Genomic DNA, 14,379 nt, shown 5'->3' with positions numbered 1-14,379 from the left:
AAGTTGAGGCTCCTTGTTATGACAGGCCTTCAAACAGAAAGTGAGATGGCCACTCGCCAGACCGTAGACTGGATTCCTGCCATCAGGTGTGGATTGTACCAGAGAACCCCTGGGAACCTCCCTTCCAACGCTGAGATTCTATTAATGAATCATTTATTGAATCAATATTAATAATTTATGATGTAAGAGGTGGAGTCAAAAACCTAGGGATTGTTTTGTAAACTTACAGCTGTGAGCAGTGTTTTAGAAATGATATAATTTATGCCATTTGGGTGCAGAATATAAAGGATTGCTAAATCAACGTGGTTTTGAGCCTGTTGACATTAACTTTATCAAGAGATAATGCCATGGAAGTAACGATGGCCAATTTTGCCCTCTGTGAGCCTTGGTTTATCTCTTCCTATTTGTCCCCATCTCTTTAATTGGAAAGGCTACTGGCAGAAGTCAGATATCACCACTTGGGTTGTGCGCAGACAATGGGAACCAGAGTTTGAAACTGGCCGCTGGAACTATAACTGGGCATGGTGATTAGGGTTTTGGAGCAGAGTAGGATGTTTAAATGGCATTAATGTTCATTTCGTGGTTCTTCCTTCTCCATCCTCCCCACTCCAATGGTAGTATCTATCCCCAGACAACATACCCCTGGCAAGTTGACCATCCTCCCAACTTTCCCTAGCTCAGAAACTGGTAGTTATAGCTTTGCTGGTGGTTTACAGCACTGGTAGCTTGGCCTACTCCGTTCTCCTGTACTATAATGTGACACCTTCTGGGCACAAATCCTTTTGCTAAAAAAGAAAAAGAAAAGGAGCCAGATTTGTTGGTGACATTTGGAAATAAAAAAGCACAGACACAAGGTTTGGTGTTTGTTAGCTGTTTCTTTAATAAAGCAGGCTAGACATTCCTCCATCTAGGAAACTCCTACACACTCACCCCAATCAAGACATGGCCAGAGCAGCTTTCCGCAGCATGCTTCTCTGGCGCTGATGTTTCATGCGAGATGGGACCCAGTCACACGGTACGGACAGTAAACACGGGGAGGCCCACGTCTGTTTCAAGTCTCACATTCACTCATTCACATTGAAATACTACACAATGCATATTATTTCCTATGAGAGTATGGCTGCCATTGGACTTTATTAGGAGGAGGTCATCTTTGGAAGAAGAATTCAGTACATTTTAAAGTGTCAAATTCTTCCTTGGCATCACAGAACCAAGTCCAGACAACGACTCTGGTTTCTCTGTCCAATCTGTAGCTCTGAGAATTACTGCAGGGAGGTGAGTCTGCACTAAAGTTCCAGTCTGATCATGTGATAGAATATATTTGAGATGCATGAGGACACAATAAAAAGGAAAAATATAAAGCTAACAGGATTGACTTAAATCTTACGCATATAAAATGTGCTTTAACTTTAAAAATCAAGCCATGGTAGGTAGCGTTAAACTAACAGAGTTTCACTGATTCTAGACGACCCACCCCCCCAAAAAACCAGAAACCAAAACCAAACCCCAACAAAAAAGTTTCATATTTTCAGGATTAAAAAAAAGAGAATGTTTGATTAAACAGAAGCATCTGATAAGATAACAAAAAAGACTGACTCCATTATCTTATTTCATGGCACGGAGACTAATTAAGACATGAACAGTGTTGAAACAAAGGAAAGGGATGAGAAAAGCTGATCACTCCCTAAATGGGGAAGTGACATTAACTGAAAAGAGCCCTCCTGACCTGTGGGTGTCTGGGATGGCACTGCTTGTGCCCTGCTTACCCCAGAATACCTCCTTCCTTAGAGGCAAGACAGAGAACACTTTGGGATGGAGAATAAACAAGTCTTTTAGCTGGAAGGGTTAAGGCTTTAAAGGTCCAAAGAAACGGATACTTCACACAAACAAAAAACACCCCACGACCCCCAAATCCTGGAGATGACCAGGAAGCTGCCCCTTAATAGCCAGGCTAAACCCTGGAGTAATTTCCAGCAACAATTCAAAACCAAATAGCCTGGTACTGACCTGCCCCAACATGGCCCACCTAAATGTCATGTGGCTGAGCTCAGGAAAGACACTGACAGAATCATCTGCCAGCCTAATGCCAAGCAGTCTCTCATTTGGCTGTGCCAAGTTAAGCAAGTAAGACCTGGGTATGACTACTACGGCTCACAAGGCACAATTTCAGGACAGTGTCTTGAATGGATGAGCATATGAGGACACCAGCAACCTGGTCATTTTTCTGTTGCACCCCGGGGTCCAGCCCGGACGATTCAATGCCACCTAACTGTGGACTGCCAAGGTGAACCACTCCAAGAGCTAAGACAATTTCAAGTCCATCACCAGAGTCAGTATACAAACAGAGGGGGACAAATGCTCTAAGGTTATACTGCTAGAGGACAGGAGTCAGGCAAACACTGAGGAGGCTTTTAAAGGCAGCAGTTTGGCAAGATCCTTTCTGTGTCTTACCCTTGCAGCGGTGCTGAGAGAGCCATTTATAATTAAGAGGTGATAACCACAACACTTAATCAACACATCTGCCAAGCAATGCTGGAATGAGAACAATGCTGTTATCTCAGCAAAAAGAGAACTATTAAACAGCTTAGCACTAAATGTTACAGATGATTTTTCCTACTAGAGGTTAAAAACGAATTATGGAACAAATCAGATCTTCTCCATTATGGTCTGACATCACTGAATTGCCATCACCTCCTTTATCAAGGAGGACATCGGGTCATCGTCCAATTTATCTACATGGTGAGTAGCAGTGGGCTATAAAGTGCTTCTGTCCACACCTTTGTACCTCAGTTCTTCCTCCTATCTTCACGAGCCCATGAACCCAACAGATGAATATTGCTTCCAGAAAACCTTCTCAAGCTCACTCCCATTCAAAGCACTCACAGACCATTGGCTTAGCAGCCTGGTCCTCTGACAAATGCTGCTCTTGGTGAAGGAGCTGATGTGGGTCTAGTTTAATCTATACCTAAGTGCTGACTTCATTAAAATTAGGGTAGCCATTTTTCAAATCTCTTCTTCCCTTTTAAGAGTTAGACTGCTAATATATAACTCCATTTTCTAACATCATCTATTTTCCAAGTTATGGTAATTCATAAGTATCCAAGACTTTGATGAAAAGAATGAGTACTTAATCTTTGATTGCTTGGAAATCACTAGGTCTAAGATTTAACTACTGAAAGAGCAAATTATCCCAACTCAGAAGGACAGATGCCCAGCAAAGACACTAGCCATCTGTGAGGCTGTCTACCATGGCCTAATATGTGGAATGTACATCACAAATCCCTGGCTGCCCTGCAGCATCTCTGTCTCCCTCCCCTCTCCTTTGGGGCAGATGTGGACATTGGGAGCAGGGACGGTCATGGACATTGGGGGCAGGGGCAGTGACCAAGGAGAGAAAAGTGGGGAGGAGTCAGATTTTAGATGGTATGTTGGCCTAGCTCTTCTCTTCACCCTTTTCTCTATGACAAGGCATGGAAACTAATGAATCCAGAAAAGCACGATTTTAAGCTCATGTTTTATGCTTCTGGATTGTTTTGAAAGAGGTATGCTTTCCTTCATTAATGAAGCATCACAGCAAACATATAACCTCCAACTTAAAGAATAGGAGTTTTCTTGTTACTTTCAAAACAGCTTCAAATGACCCTACTTTCTTTATGATATACTTTCAAGGTATAATACAACTGCGATCAAAACTGGGGTATAGGGAATGATAATGGCCAAAGGGGTCTTGCATTGATTACCCCCACAGCTTGGAAATGTCTTATCCAAATCAACTGAGAAATCTGGCTCTGTAACACACCAAAACATGATTTTGATAATTTAGTTCTAAGCCTAGTAACCACAAGCATTTTTCTATTAAGTCTGAAGACAGACTTCACCTAAACTAGTTCTAATTCTTCCTATTAAACCTACCCTTTGCCCTGCTCATTTTATTTTGATCACTGATGTGGGCCTCTTAGAAAGAAGTACTCTAACTTAACCGGGGACACAGATTTCAGGAGAAGAAGCTTCCCTGATGTCAATCAGCCTTCCCGGGCCTTGACAATCTCTATGGGGGAGAGTCTAAGTCCTAGTCTTCCTTCCAAATATAATGTAAGGATCATCTGCCCCCTTCCTAATCTGGCAGGATGAGGCACAGGGAAGTGACTTTAATTGTAGTTTTGTCTTTTTCCTAGGGTGGGTGATGCTGGCTCGGCTCAGCACTAACTTGAAGCATGTGCTAGGCCTGATTCCAGTGGGAAGGGCTAAGACAAGCCTATCTAGATACTGGTGTACATAATCAGGCCTATTTTAGGGCCACGTTCACTTAGTTTTATTCTCTTGGCAGTGTTCCAATGTATTGTTATCACCCAATTTATGCCCTGAATGACTACTTAGGCTTTAGAGCCTGTTGATGTTAAATAAGTTCTGTGAAGCTTTTGCCCCCTGGAATCCCAAGGATGAAAACGCCAAGGCTGTGAACATCGCAGGTAAGAGAGGCTCTGGGTGCTGAACACTTAGATGTCCAAAGGGCTCACAATGGTAAAATCAGAATCCTTGCTGTTGTTACTGCTGTCATCCTCATCGGGGCTGGAGCTCAGGTTACTGGGGGACACTGAAGTCATGCCCATCAGGGGATCAGAGAACACCAGGGATGACCGAGAAAGTGCCTCAGTCTTCCCAGACACACCCTTGTGTGCTCGGAGAGACTGAGACCGGCCAGAAGCTCTGTTCCCACTGCCTTCCTCCTCTTCTTTAGAAACCAGGATATAGTCATCTGAACTCTTGCTGTCGGAACTCCCAGGCAAACCAGAGGGGGTCTGTGAAACCAAATTACAAGGATCAGAGTTACACAAGAGAAGACACAGAGAAAGGGCATCTTGGGAGTCCCTATGTTGTCTTGATCCGAGGCTTCCTGAATGCCGCATTTTAGAAGCCTCCTGTTGGATTTTACTGCCGATCTCTCCCTTTCTCTGTGTATGTGACCCTCCCTACTCAGAAAGGCTCAGAACCCCCGATAACAGACAGGCTTGTGACATGGTCCTCCTACCTGGATTCCATGGACAATATTTGAGGAGGCTCTATTGTAATCTGATGCACAACTCTGTGAGTGTATGGATGTGCACGTTTCTGTCTGTGTACGTGCATGGGCACATCAGCGCATACAGATCTTCTATAGGTTAGCGGGTCATAGAACATGGCATCACTAACAACTTTTCACCTCCTCGTTCATAAAACTTCAAGTCGGAAGGTACTTTCTAGTCACTCTAATCTCTCTTTTTCATACAGAAGAATGTGAGGCCAAGGTCACTGAGGCAGCAGGTGACAGAACTGAGATTATAATGTCACATCTCTCTGGTGCTTCCCACTGCCCTTTCACACTGCGGCAGACGTATCAGAATGACAATCTACGTCAAGGAGTGAAAACAAGAATCTTTCTCATATTCTTGTAACTTCCACCTGGGGGCACGGTGCCTCCCGGAGCCTTCCTTCTACAGGCACACCATCATATAGTCATACACCAGGGATGCCTTGGATGGTTAGCTAGAGCAAGACCACCCATGACACCACCCCATGGAACATGGCCACTTTACCATTGCAGAAACTGGTGCAAAGGATGAGGTAGTGAACTGACCCAGGCTTTACTAAAAGGTAATTTAAAATCAAGGTTTTACTGAGGAGACTTTAACTCCCAACTTCTGAATTAGACCTCTCCCCATTAGACAGCAGCACCTGTGCCCTTCTTACATTTAATTAGTCAGAGGCTCAAGCACTTTTCTTATTTAGTCTTAAAGATTCTGGCTACCTCTGTTCCTGGAACAGAATAAACAGTAGAAATAAGGTCTTTAATGTCATCCCAAAAGACTCAGGCTATAGATTATGTGTCTCTGGACTATCTGAAAAGGTTGATTATCACCAGTTTCAGGCCCTAAATAGGTTTCTTTTTCTATTTCAGTTTCCCAGAAATAACACTGAAGGGAACTGTGTTTTTCCAATCTGTTGCTGCAACTGAATAACTTCCAAATACATATATACACGTATGTATATATGTATGTATTAAAAAAGCAGGTTTTAGTGTAAACAGCTCTATACCTGATACCAGATGGCTTTTCAGAACATTTTTTTCTCTGATGACAATTAGCTGCTTACTGGTAGCTGGTAAATGGTTACTCAAGTGATGAGTCAACAAGACTCAAGCAGCTCCATTTAGCATCTGGATAACAGTATTAGCAGCACCTTTATGCATCCAGTTTCTAAGTCAATTAATTAGCAACTACCTGTAAAGGATCAAGGCCTTGGCAATTCTGCTTACAAAGGGTTAAACTCAGGACTAACTGCTGCACTCGTTTAACCCAAGGCTTAGTTTCCTCACCTGTAAAATGAGGAGCTTGGATCAAACAGCCTTAGTGGCCCTTTCATCTTCAAATCTAGAATTCTCGGAAGGTGCAGATCTTACCCAAAGTCGAGCAGCTGGACCTGCCCCGCATGCAGATCTCTTAATCCCCGTTATCCTTATTATGAAGCAGAAACTCAATAAATAGATGCTGATTGATTAGGTAATCATTATGATTAGACTTGATGGAATAACTGACCAATACTTGAGACTTCAAAAATAAAATAAATTTAAACCCACATTAGCAATTTTTAATTAAAATTAAATTAAAAACCCACATTTACAGAATCCACTGAAAGGAGTAGCCTTTGTGTGTCCTGAGAGGATCCATGGTGTGGCGGAAAGAAAATTGGATGGACATGGGGTCAGGGTGAATCTAAACTCTGCTACTCGTGTCTTGGGGTAAATAGCTTCTTTCTGTACCTCAGTTTCATCATCTGTAAAGTGGGCATAAAGCATCTACCTCAAGAGTCAGTGTGGTATAGCAGATAAGGGATAGGCCTCAGGGACAGGAACCTGGGTTCAAGTGCTGTTTCTAACACTTCCTGACCATGTGACCATGGGCAAATCCCCGAATCCCTCAGTCTCCAAGGCAACCAAAGATTAGAAGTTACAGATGAGCCGCTGATGTCCAATGGAGGCACACGTTTCCAGATAAGATTTCTCTACAATAATGAAATCACACATTTAAACCAAACCCCCCCAATGACCTCCCCATGCCTCTCTGTTTTGGGGTTCAGATGAGATCACACATAGACCTTAAAGGGAGATCAGAGTGCCAGCTAGTATTATTATACTGAATTTAGAAGGACATAAACTCATAGTTTGGGCCTTTATGAAAAGGTAGAATGAGAACTATCCACATTCATTAACATTCTTAACATTAACAGAACTAGGAATATCATTAATAACTAAATAAAACTCCCTAAGAATCAACAGACATAGAGTTATCCTTATATGCCTGTGTTATTCCACAAGAGGGAAAAAATAACGGAGAGAGATTTTGCTGGAAAACCATCTAACAAAGATCTAAGCTATTGAAAAGGAAGGTCTAATTAACTTCTTAGAGACCTCATCTGTAATTATTTTTCAAAAAGGAACTGACCTACATATGTCACTTCCCTAAAACTAGAAACCACAATGATGTTTCTATTTTTTTTTTAATGATTTGATATTTTAAAGGGATCAAATGGATAAGACATGTGATTTCTTTGGTACAGGTAACTCCTGGTTGCGGAAGGTCCCTTTACCAATGCAGGCAGGCAGGTTCTCTGAAACTTAGAACCCTAAGAGAGTTGGCCAGATCACTTGTGGGATGGAATGTTGTGCCCTGAGTTATACACAGCCAGGAGGTGTGAAGGCCGAGCCTTGCACTCAGTCCTTCCTGGCTTTCTATAGAACGCTGGCTCTCCATCCATGGTGACACGCTGACTCTGTTAAAGGGACCCAGGGAAGAATTGTAAAACATGTCTTTTTAAAACTGACTCTTGGAAGGAGAATTGTCTGTTACCTTTCCTTTGGGCCTCGGTTTCCTCATCTGTAAAACAAGGGAGTGGGATCAGGTGACCCCTAAGATCCCTTCTGGCTTTAATCTATGATCTTTCAAATATAAAGCCTCTTTTGCCAGAAAGGATTGGTAGGAGAGTGGTCTGACTGAGGTCGCTTGTATTTTACATTTCATTTTTTTTAAAACTCAAAGAAACCGACATCCGTGAACAAAGTTTGACTCTAGACCACACTAGGAAAGCTGCCAAGAATGAACGAATGAAGGCTGCAGATTTTAAATACTAGATGTCCGAAGGGTCCCCCAGCTTCTTAAAGCCAGCACCAGGCTTTTCCCAGCCCTGTCTGCTGCCGGGGCCCTTCCTTCTAAGCCTGCCTTCCATCTACTCCTTAGGTACCTTGGCCATTCCCACCCCCTTACATTGTGAGCTCTTGGAGATGGGAGACTCTTGGTGCTTCTTCTCTCTATTTGCTGCGCTAAGCCCAGGGCCCATGGGAAGCCCAGCCTGGCTTGTCCTTTGACTGACTTCAGGATAAACAGCAGCCATGTGGAGGGGCCGCTGGTACCACCCAGGGGCTTCTTGGATGGTGCATGAATATGCTGGAGGGCTGCTGGGAAGCAGCCTCCCCAGATGAACGGCTACCTGAAGAGATCCATGTCAGCAGCCGAATTCCTTTACTTTTGACTAAAGAAAGGCTGTTCCTTTGGCTGGAATAAGGACAACTTGCCTTTACAGAGGGCTTTAAGGTTTGCAAAGCACAACACCCCTGGGAAGGACATGCTATTGTTATCCTCATCTCACCACTGAGGAAGCTAAGGCTGAAGAGTTTGGCTCAGGGCCACGCAGCTGGTAAGGGCCGGGGCAGGACTGGAACTTGGGTCTGCCCCACATGGCCAAGAAGATCCATGTCAGGTTAGGGCTCTGAAGTCCTTTTAAATTGTGAGATTATGGGATTCGGCGACTACAGCCTCAAAAAGCCAACACGTTAAGGTCCTTATCTCTAGATGGTATCAGACCTGAACCATTCGAGATGTGTAAAGGTACCCAGTGTCAGAAAGACAACACAAACTTCTCTTTAACATAAGAATGCTAGATTCAATCAACATTTATTGTTTATGGTGTGCAGAGTGCCATTTTGTACAAAGTTTAAAGATAAACTTCCTGCCCTCGGGGAGAAACATGACAGATAGGAAAAAGATTATAATATTGTAATAAATGATGTGCCTCGATAGAGGCAGCCAGAGGGTGAAATGGGTAGAATCAGGCAGACCTGAGTTCCAATCAGACCTCAGACTGTGACTAATTGTAGGACCCTGCACAGGTCCCTTAATCCTGTCTGCTTCAGTTTCCTCATCTGTAAAACAGATAATAACGGCACCTACCTCCCAGGCTTGCTGTGAGGATCAAATGGATGGATGTTTGTAAAGTGCTTTGCAAAGCTTTAAGTGCTCTATAAAAGCTGGCTGTTATCATCATCATTATTATTATAAAACAGTATGTGATGCCTACATAAGAAGAGTGAAAATTCAGTGCTTGTCCCCAGCTAAGATTCCTAATGAAGTCGTATTCCTTCACCACAGAGGAAATCGGGGCAGCCAGAGCCCAGGTCCAGCGGGCCCCGTGCAGATGCCCAGTAACCTGCTCTGCTGCAAAGTCAGACATAAGCCAACAGAGTTCAAGATAACTTGACTATGGTCCTGCTGAGCCATATAACCAGGATGACTATTTTGAAGGGCAAAAAGAACTTATCTTTCTTACTTTGTCTTTCCAAATTTAAAGACCAATAACCTGAGATAAATTCAGGGCAGGTTTCTGATAGTCTGGGTAAAACTCAGACTTGTCCTCTGGACCTTGGAAGCTATCTCACAGTAAAACATCACAGAGCAGCCCTTCACCTCCATCACAAAGGGCTTCATTGCTGAAATATCACTAACTCATCCTAACATTGAAAATGGTACCATCTCTGACAATCTAAGCTGCAGAGTAAGTGCCAGTCTACAATAGGGAAGCACATTCCTCATAGGTAATTCCTACACTGACGAAATCTCAGAGCCAGAGAGGAAGAAATTGAAAACAATAAAACCTTTCCACTGCATTTCATTATTTTAAGAAACAAATTTATCAATGCTGTTTCTATCACAGATAAACACTCCAAGAACCTATTACCCTTTAGCTGGTTAAGATGTTGGCAATATGTTTGAGAAAAGAAATGTTGTCTAAAGCAGGAGTTCTTAACATGGTCCATGCCTAGATTTCATGGGGTCTTTGAACCTGGATGGAAAAAAAAATTACATCCTTATTGCAACATAATTTGTTTCCTTTGTGTTGGGTCTTATTTTATACACTTCTGAGAAGGGTCCCTAGGCTTCACCAGACTGACTGCCCACGGAGGCCACAACACATAACGAAGAAGGTTAAGAACCCCTCAACTAAAGCTGACACAAGATATAATGAGTATATTTTATTAACTTTGTGGCATCATCAAATATATTGTAAATTCCTATGTTGTTTAGTTACACGATCTTTTCAGTTGGACTTATAAGGTGGCACAGAATCCCTGATTTTTGACTTAGAAAAGCCCCAGAAAACTCATGGAGAACTTTCATTTTACAGAGGAAAAGAGAGGTGAAGATAGGCAAGCGATTTGCCAAAAGCAACATAGTAACCGACAGAACCTGGATCCCAGCTCATTTCTGGATAATGAAATGTACACAGAAATGGAGTTACCGGTGGATTTCTGTATGTCACCAGGGCCATTGTTAGTTAAGAGGAAAGATGATCCAACCAGGGGTTTTTTAACCTCTTTTGTACGTGTTGTGGCCTCTGTGGGCAATGAAGCCTAGGGACCCCTTCTCAGAAGGATGTTTTTAAATGCATAAATAAGACCCAAAGGATACAATGGAAACAAATTATGTTGCAATAAAGATGTAATTTTTTTCCATCCAAGTTCAAAGACCCCATGAAATCTAGGCCTGGACCCCCATGTTAAGAACTCCTGCTTTAGACAACATTTCTTTTCTTAAACATCTTGCCAACATCTTAACCATAAGCTAAAGGGTAACAAGCTCTTGGAGTATTTATCTGTGATAGAAACAGCATTGATAAATTTGTTTCTTAAAATAATGAAATGCAGTGGAAAGGTTTTATTGTTTTCAATTTCTTCCTCTCTGGCTCTGAGATTTCATCAGTGTAGGAATTACCCATGAGGAATGTGCTTCCCTATTGTAGACTGGCACCTACTCTGTAGCTTAGATTGTCAGAGATGGTACCATCTTCAATGTTAAGATGAGTTAGTGACATTTCAGCAATGAAGCCCTTTGTGATGGAGGTGAAGGGCTGCCCTGTGGTGTTTCACTGTGAGGCGGTTTAACATTTTAGAATATAACACGTGGGAAACCAATATATTAAAACACAACTGTCTCACTATCTCTCTACAAGCTTCTAGATCCCAGGTTAAGAACTCCTAACTAAGAGATCTAATGCTTCCAGGGGAGCAGTAAAGCTACAGAATCATCCTTTTCAAATATCTGTGCCTTTGACAGCACTACAGACATAGAGTCATGGGAGAGAAAGAAAGACCTTGACAAATGTTTCCTATGGAACAAAGCTTGGCAAAATGGGAGAATGAGAAGTCTGTTCCAGTGTGAATCACTTTGGTTACTATGTATCTGTATCGTGGTGTAATCTTTTAATGTATCATCTGGGCACATGAGTATGGGTGTGGGCAACCAATGGTTCCTGCAGGCTAGAAAAAGGCAGGGCCCATTGATATAATCGGGGCATCAGGCAATCAATAAACAATAAAACTTACTACATACTAGGCCCTATGCTAAGTGCTGAGGATAAAAAAAAGAGACAAAAGACAGTCCCTGCCCTCAGGGAACTTCGAATCTAATGGGGAAGAAAACATGTAGAGAAATATATATATATGTATATATGTGTGTGTGTGTGTGTGTGTGTATATATATATATATATATATATATATATATATATATATATATATATATATGAATAACACAGGATAAAAAGGAAATAATAAATAACACATTGGCTTTGCAGAACACTGATTGGATATTTTACATTTTGAAAAACAGGTTGTTTTAGATGTCATTTTAGGCAATTATGTTTATATACTCAACCCAATTCAACAGCAGAAACCACTATGTAATGATTGCAGAACTATTCGAGTTACATTTTTGTCGTCCATGTACTTGAGTGAAATGAGTGCCGCCCACCCACACCCATTTCACTGGAGCTTCTGTACCTGATGGGGTGCCTGGAAGTGCTGCTTCCAAGCTGAGGTGCTGGGGATACCTTCCCCGTCAGTTGAGGCTTGGTTCTGACTGCTGGAACAGTAATGGTCATCTGCTATGGTGATCTGCTCATTCTCCTCAGCTTCCAGCTGGCTCTGATTGAAGCGGAGAGAACCTTTGAGGATATCTTTGATCTACCGTTGAACAAGAGGAAAAGAAATGAAAACATTGGATGAGGCTTTTTTGTGTGTTTTAAAAACAACAGTTCCATCTCTAGCACATTTAAACCAGACTTGTTAATGAGCAGTTTTCTTCTTAAAGGCTGCCCCGGATATGGCCAAGGAAGTCAATGTTCCTGTCAGAGGGTCATGAGGGCAAAGCCTCCCAGGGCTAGCCATAGCTGGCCTTCATCGCACTGGAGTCATCTTCAAGCAGGAGGTTCCACTGTTTTGGACATACGTCGATGCCACACACTCTGGAGGCCTTGGAGCCCCTGGGATGAGACCTGAGGGTGATCAGTGGACATTTATGTCCTGTCTCAGATTTTTTTATAGACACCTGGCATATATCAATGCCTCTGGGCTCATTTAAATTTAGGTGAAATATATCATGTTGGCATTCATTTTGAAAGAGTCAAATACTGGGTGAACAGACCAAGCAAGTGAATAGAAACTAGCATTATGAAAACGTGCCTGCAAGAAATATCTGCTGATGAGGGGGCACTAAGTGTGGGGGAGGGGCCAGGTGGCAGTGGAGGTGGGCATGGGGAGAAGAGGTGCCGAGTATCAGGCCTAACAGCTGGGGGAGGAGCCAGGTCTTGGCAGGATAAGATATAGCAACCAGAGGGCAGTGGGCTGGAGAGGAAACAGGATGTGCTTCAGTGGGATGGTGAAACGAATGAGCAACCATGTTGCCATCCATGCTGAGAGTCTCCAAAGTCGGCACAAAATGTACACTGTGGACATGAAAATAGGGATGATTAGGGGCAGCTAGGTGGCGCAGTGAGTACAGCACCAGCCCTGGAGTCAGGAGGACCCGAGTTCAAATCTGGCCTTAGACACTCAACACACTTACTAGCTGTGTGACCTTGGGCAAGTCACTTAACCCCAATTGCCTTGCTTTCTCCCCCTCAAAAAAAAAAAAAGAAAATAGGGATGATTTCATTTAAAAACTTGTACCTGCTTTAATCCTGCTAAGGACACCAGTATTTCATCTTCTTTCTCCAAATTTTCTTGTAATATGACATCTTGAATATTTCCTGAAAGACAAAAAAAATTGAAATTCTGTAATTGATATTTAAATGAAACGTGTTACTACCTTCATCCTAAGCTCAGACACACTCAAGAGTTTTTATTAAGCTTCACAAAAGTTTAATAATATGCTACGGCTTGAAAAGTGTTCTCATCAGCTCTCCTGAAAGCAATCTGGCCCAGTCTGACTGGGCTTTGTTAAAGGGGAGAGAAGTATGGACTATATGAAGGAGAACATCTGGTCCAACCCCATCATTTTATACATGAGAAGTTAAGTGGTCATATCGCTGGCCAAGAGAAGAACTGGGGTCCAAACGTGGGGCCTCGGACTCTGAATCTCACATTCTTTTTATTACACAGTATTGCCCTGGCTGTGATACAGCATCATAGGAGGATTTTCCAACACTAATAATGAGGGGAGGGTTTACAGATTTTGTTATTGTGTTCTAAGAGGGGAGAGCCAGGCGCATACTGGGGAATTAATAAATGCTTGTGAGGGAACTGAAGCCCAGACAAGTTAAGTGACTGCTCCAAGGTCGCACAAGGAGTAAACATGAGAGCTGGGATTTGAACCCTGGTGTTCCAACTCCAAATTCAGTGTCTGTGTGACTAAGTGGGGAGTATCAACTTAGGAGTCTATGGCAATGACCTCTTAGGGAAAGTGCTGACCCCTGCGTGATGATCGCCATTTCGCACACTGAAGAGGTGTACTCCCTACTTAACAGTGTCAGTGGGGGCAATACTGTTACTGTTCTCAGTATAAATTAAGCCAGGATACACAAAAAAGTGGCAACTGAATGCAAGGACTCCAGGCTTCTCCCTGGAGAGGCAAATAAAGACATTTGAGGAGAGGATTCATCATGCCCCTAAGAGCAATGATAAACCCCATTCCAGCGGACACTTGCGCATCATGACTCGCAGCATGCTTGATGAAGACTTCTTTGTAAAAGAATCACCATCAAGAGAGTGGGAGCTTTTTTGCAGACGGTGAGTAAAT

General features: G+C 42.7%; 1 protein-coding gene across 7 annotated transcripts in view; it reads right to left on the bottom strand.

Moving 5' to 3' along the window:
- Positions 1-855: 855 nt before the first annotated feature.
- TBC1D5 (TBC1 domain family member 5) overlaps positions 856-14,379 on the bottom strand; it is a 635,464-nt gene continuing 621,940 nt past the window's right edge. For all 7 annotated transcript variants that reach the window (XM_036758387.1, XM_036758382.1, XM_036758384.1 and 4 more), the window contains 3 exons: positions 13,311-13,390; positions 12,144-12,326; positions 856-4,799 (listed from right to left, as the gene is read on the bottom strand). In XM_036758387.1, the coding sequence (XP_036614282.1) occupies positions 4,497-4,799; positions 12,144-12,326; positions 13,311-13,390 (566 nt within the window). In that variant the 3' untranslated portion in view covers positions 856-4,496. The remainder of the gene's footprint in view (positions 4,800-12,143; positions 12,327-13,310; positions 13,391-14,379) is intronic.

Source organism: Trichosurus vulpecula, chromosome 5, assembly GCF_011100635.1.
Source record: "Trichosurus vulpecula isolate mTriVul1 chromosome 5, mTriVul1.pri, whole genome shotgun sequence".
Taxonomy (NCBI): domain Eukaryota; kingdom Metazoa; phylum Chordata; class Mammalia; order Diprotodontia; family Phalangeridae; genus Trichosurus; species Trichosurus vulpecula.
Note: the sequence above shows the minus strand (reverse complement) of the source record. Positions and strands in the feature narration are given on the sequence as shown.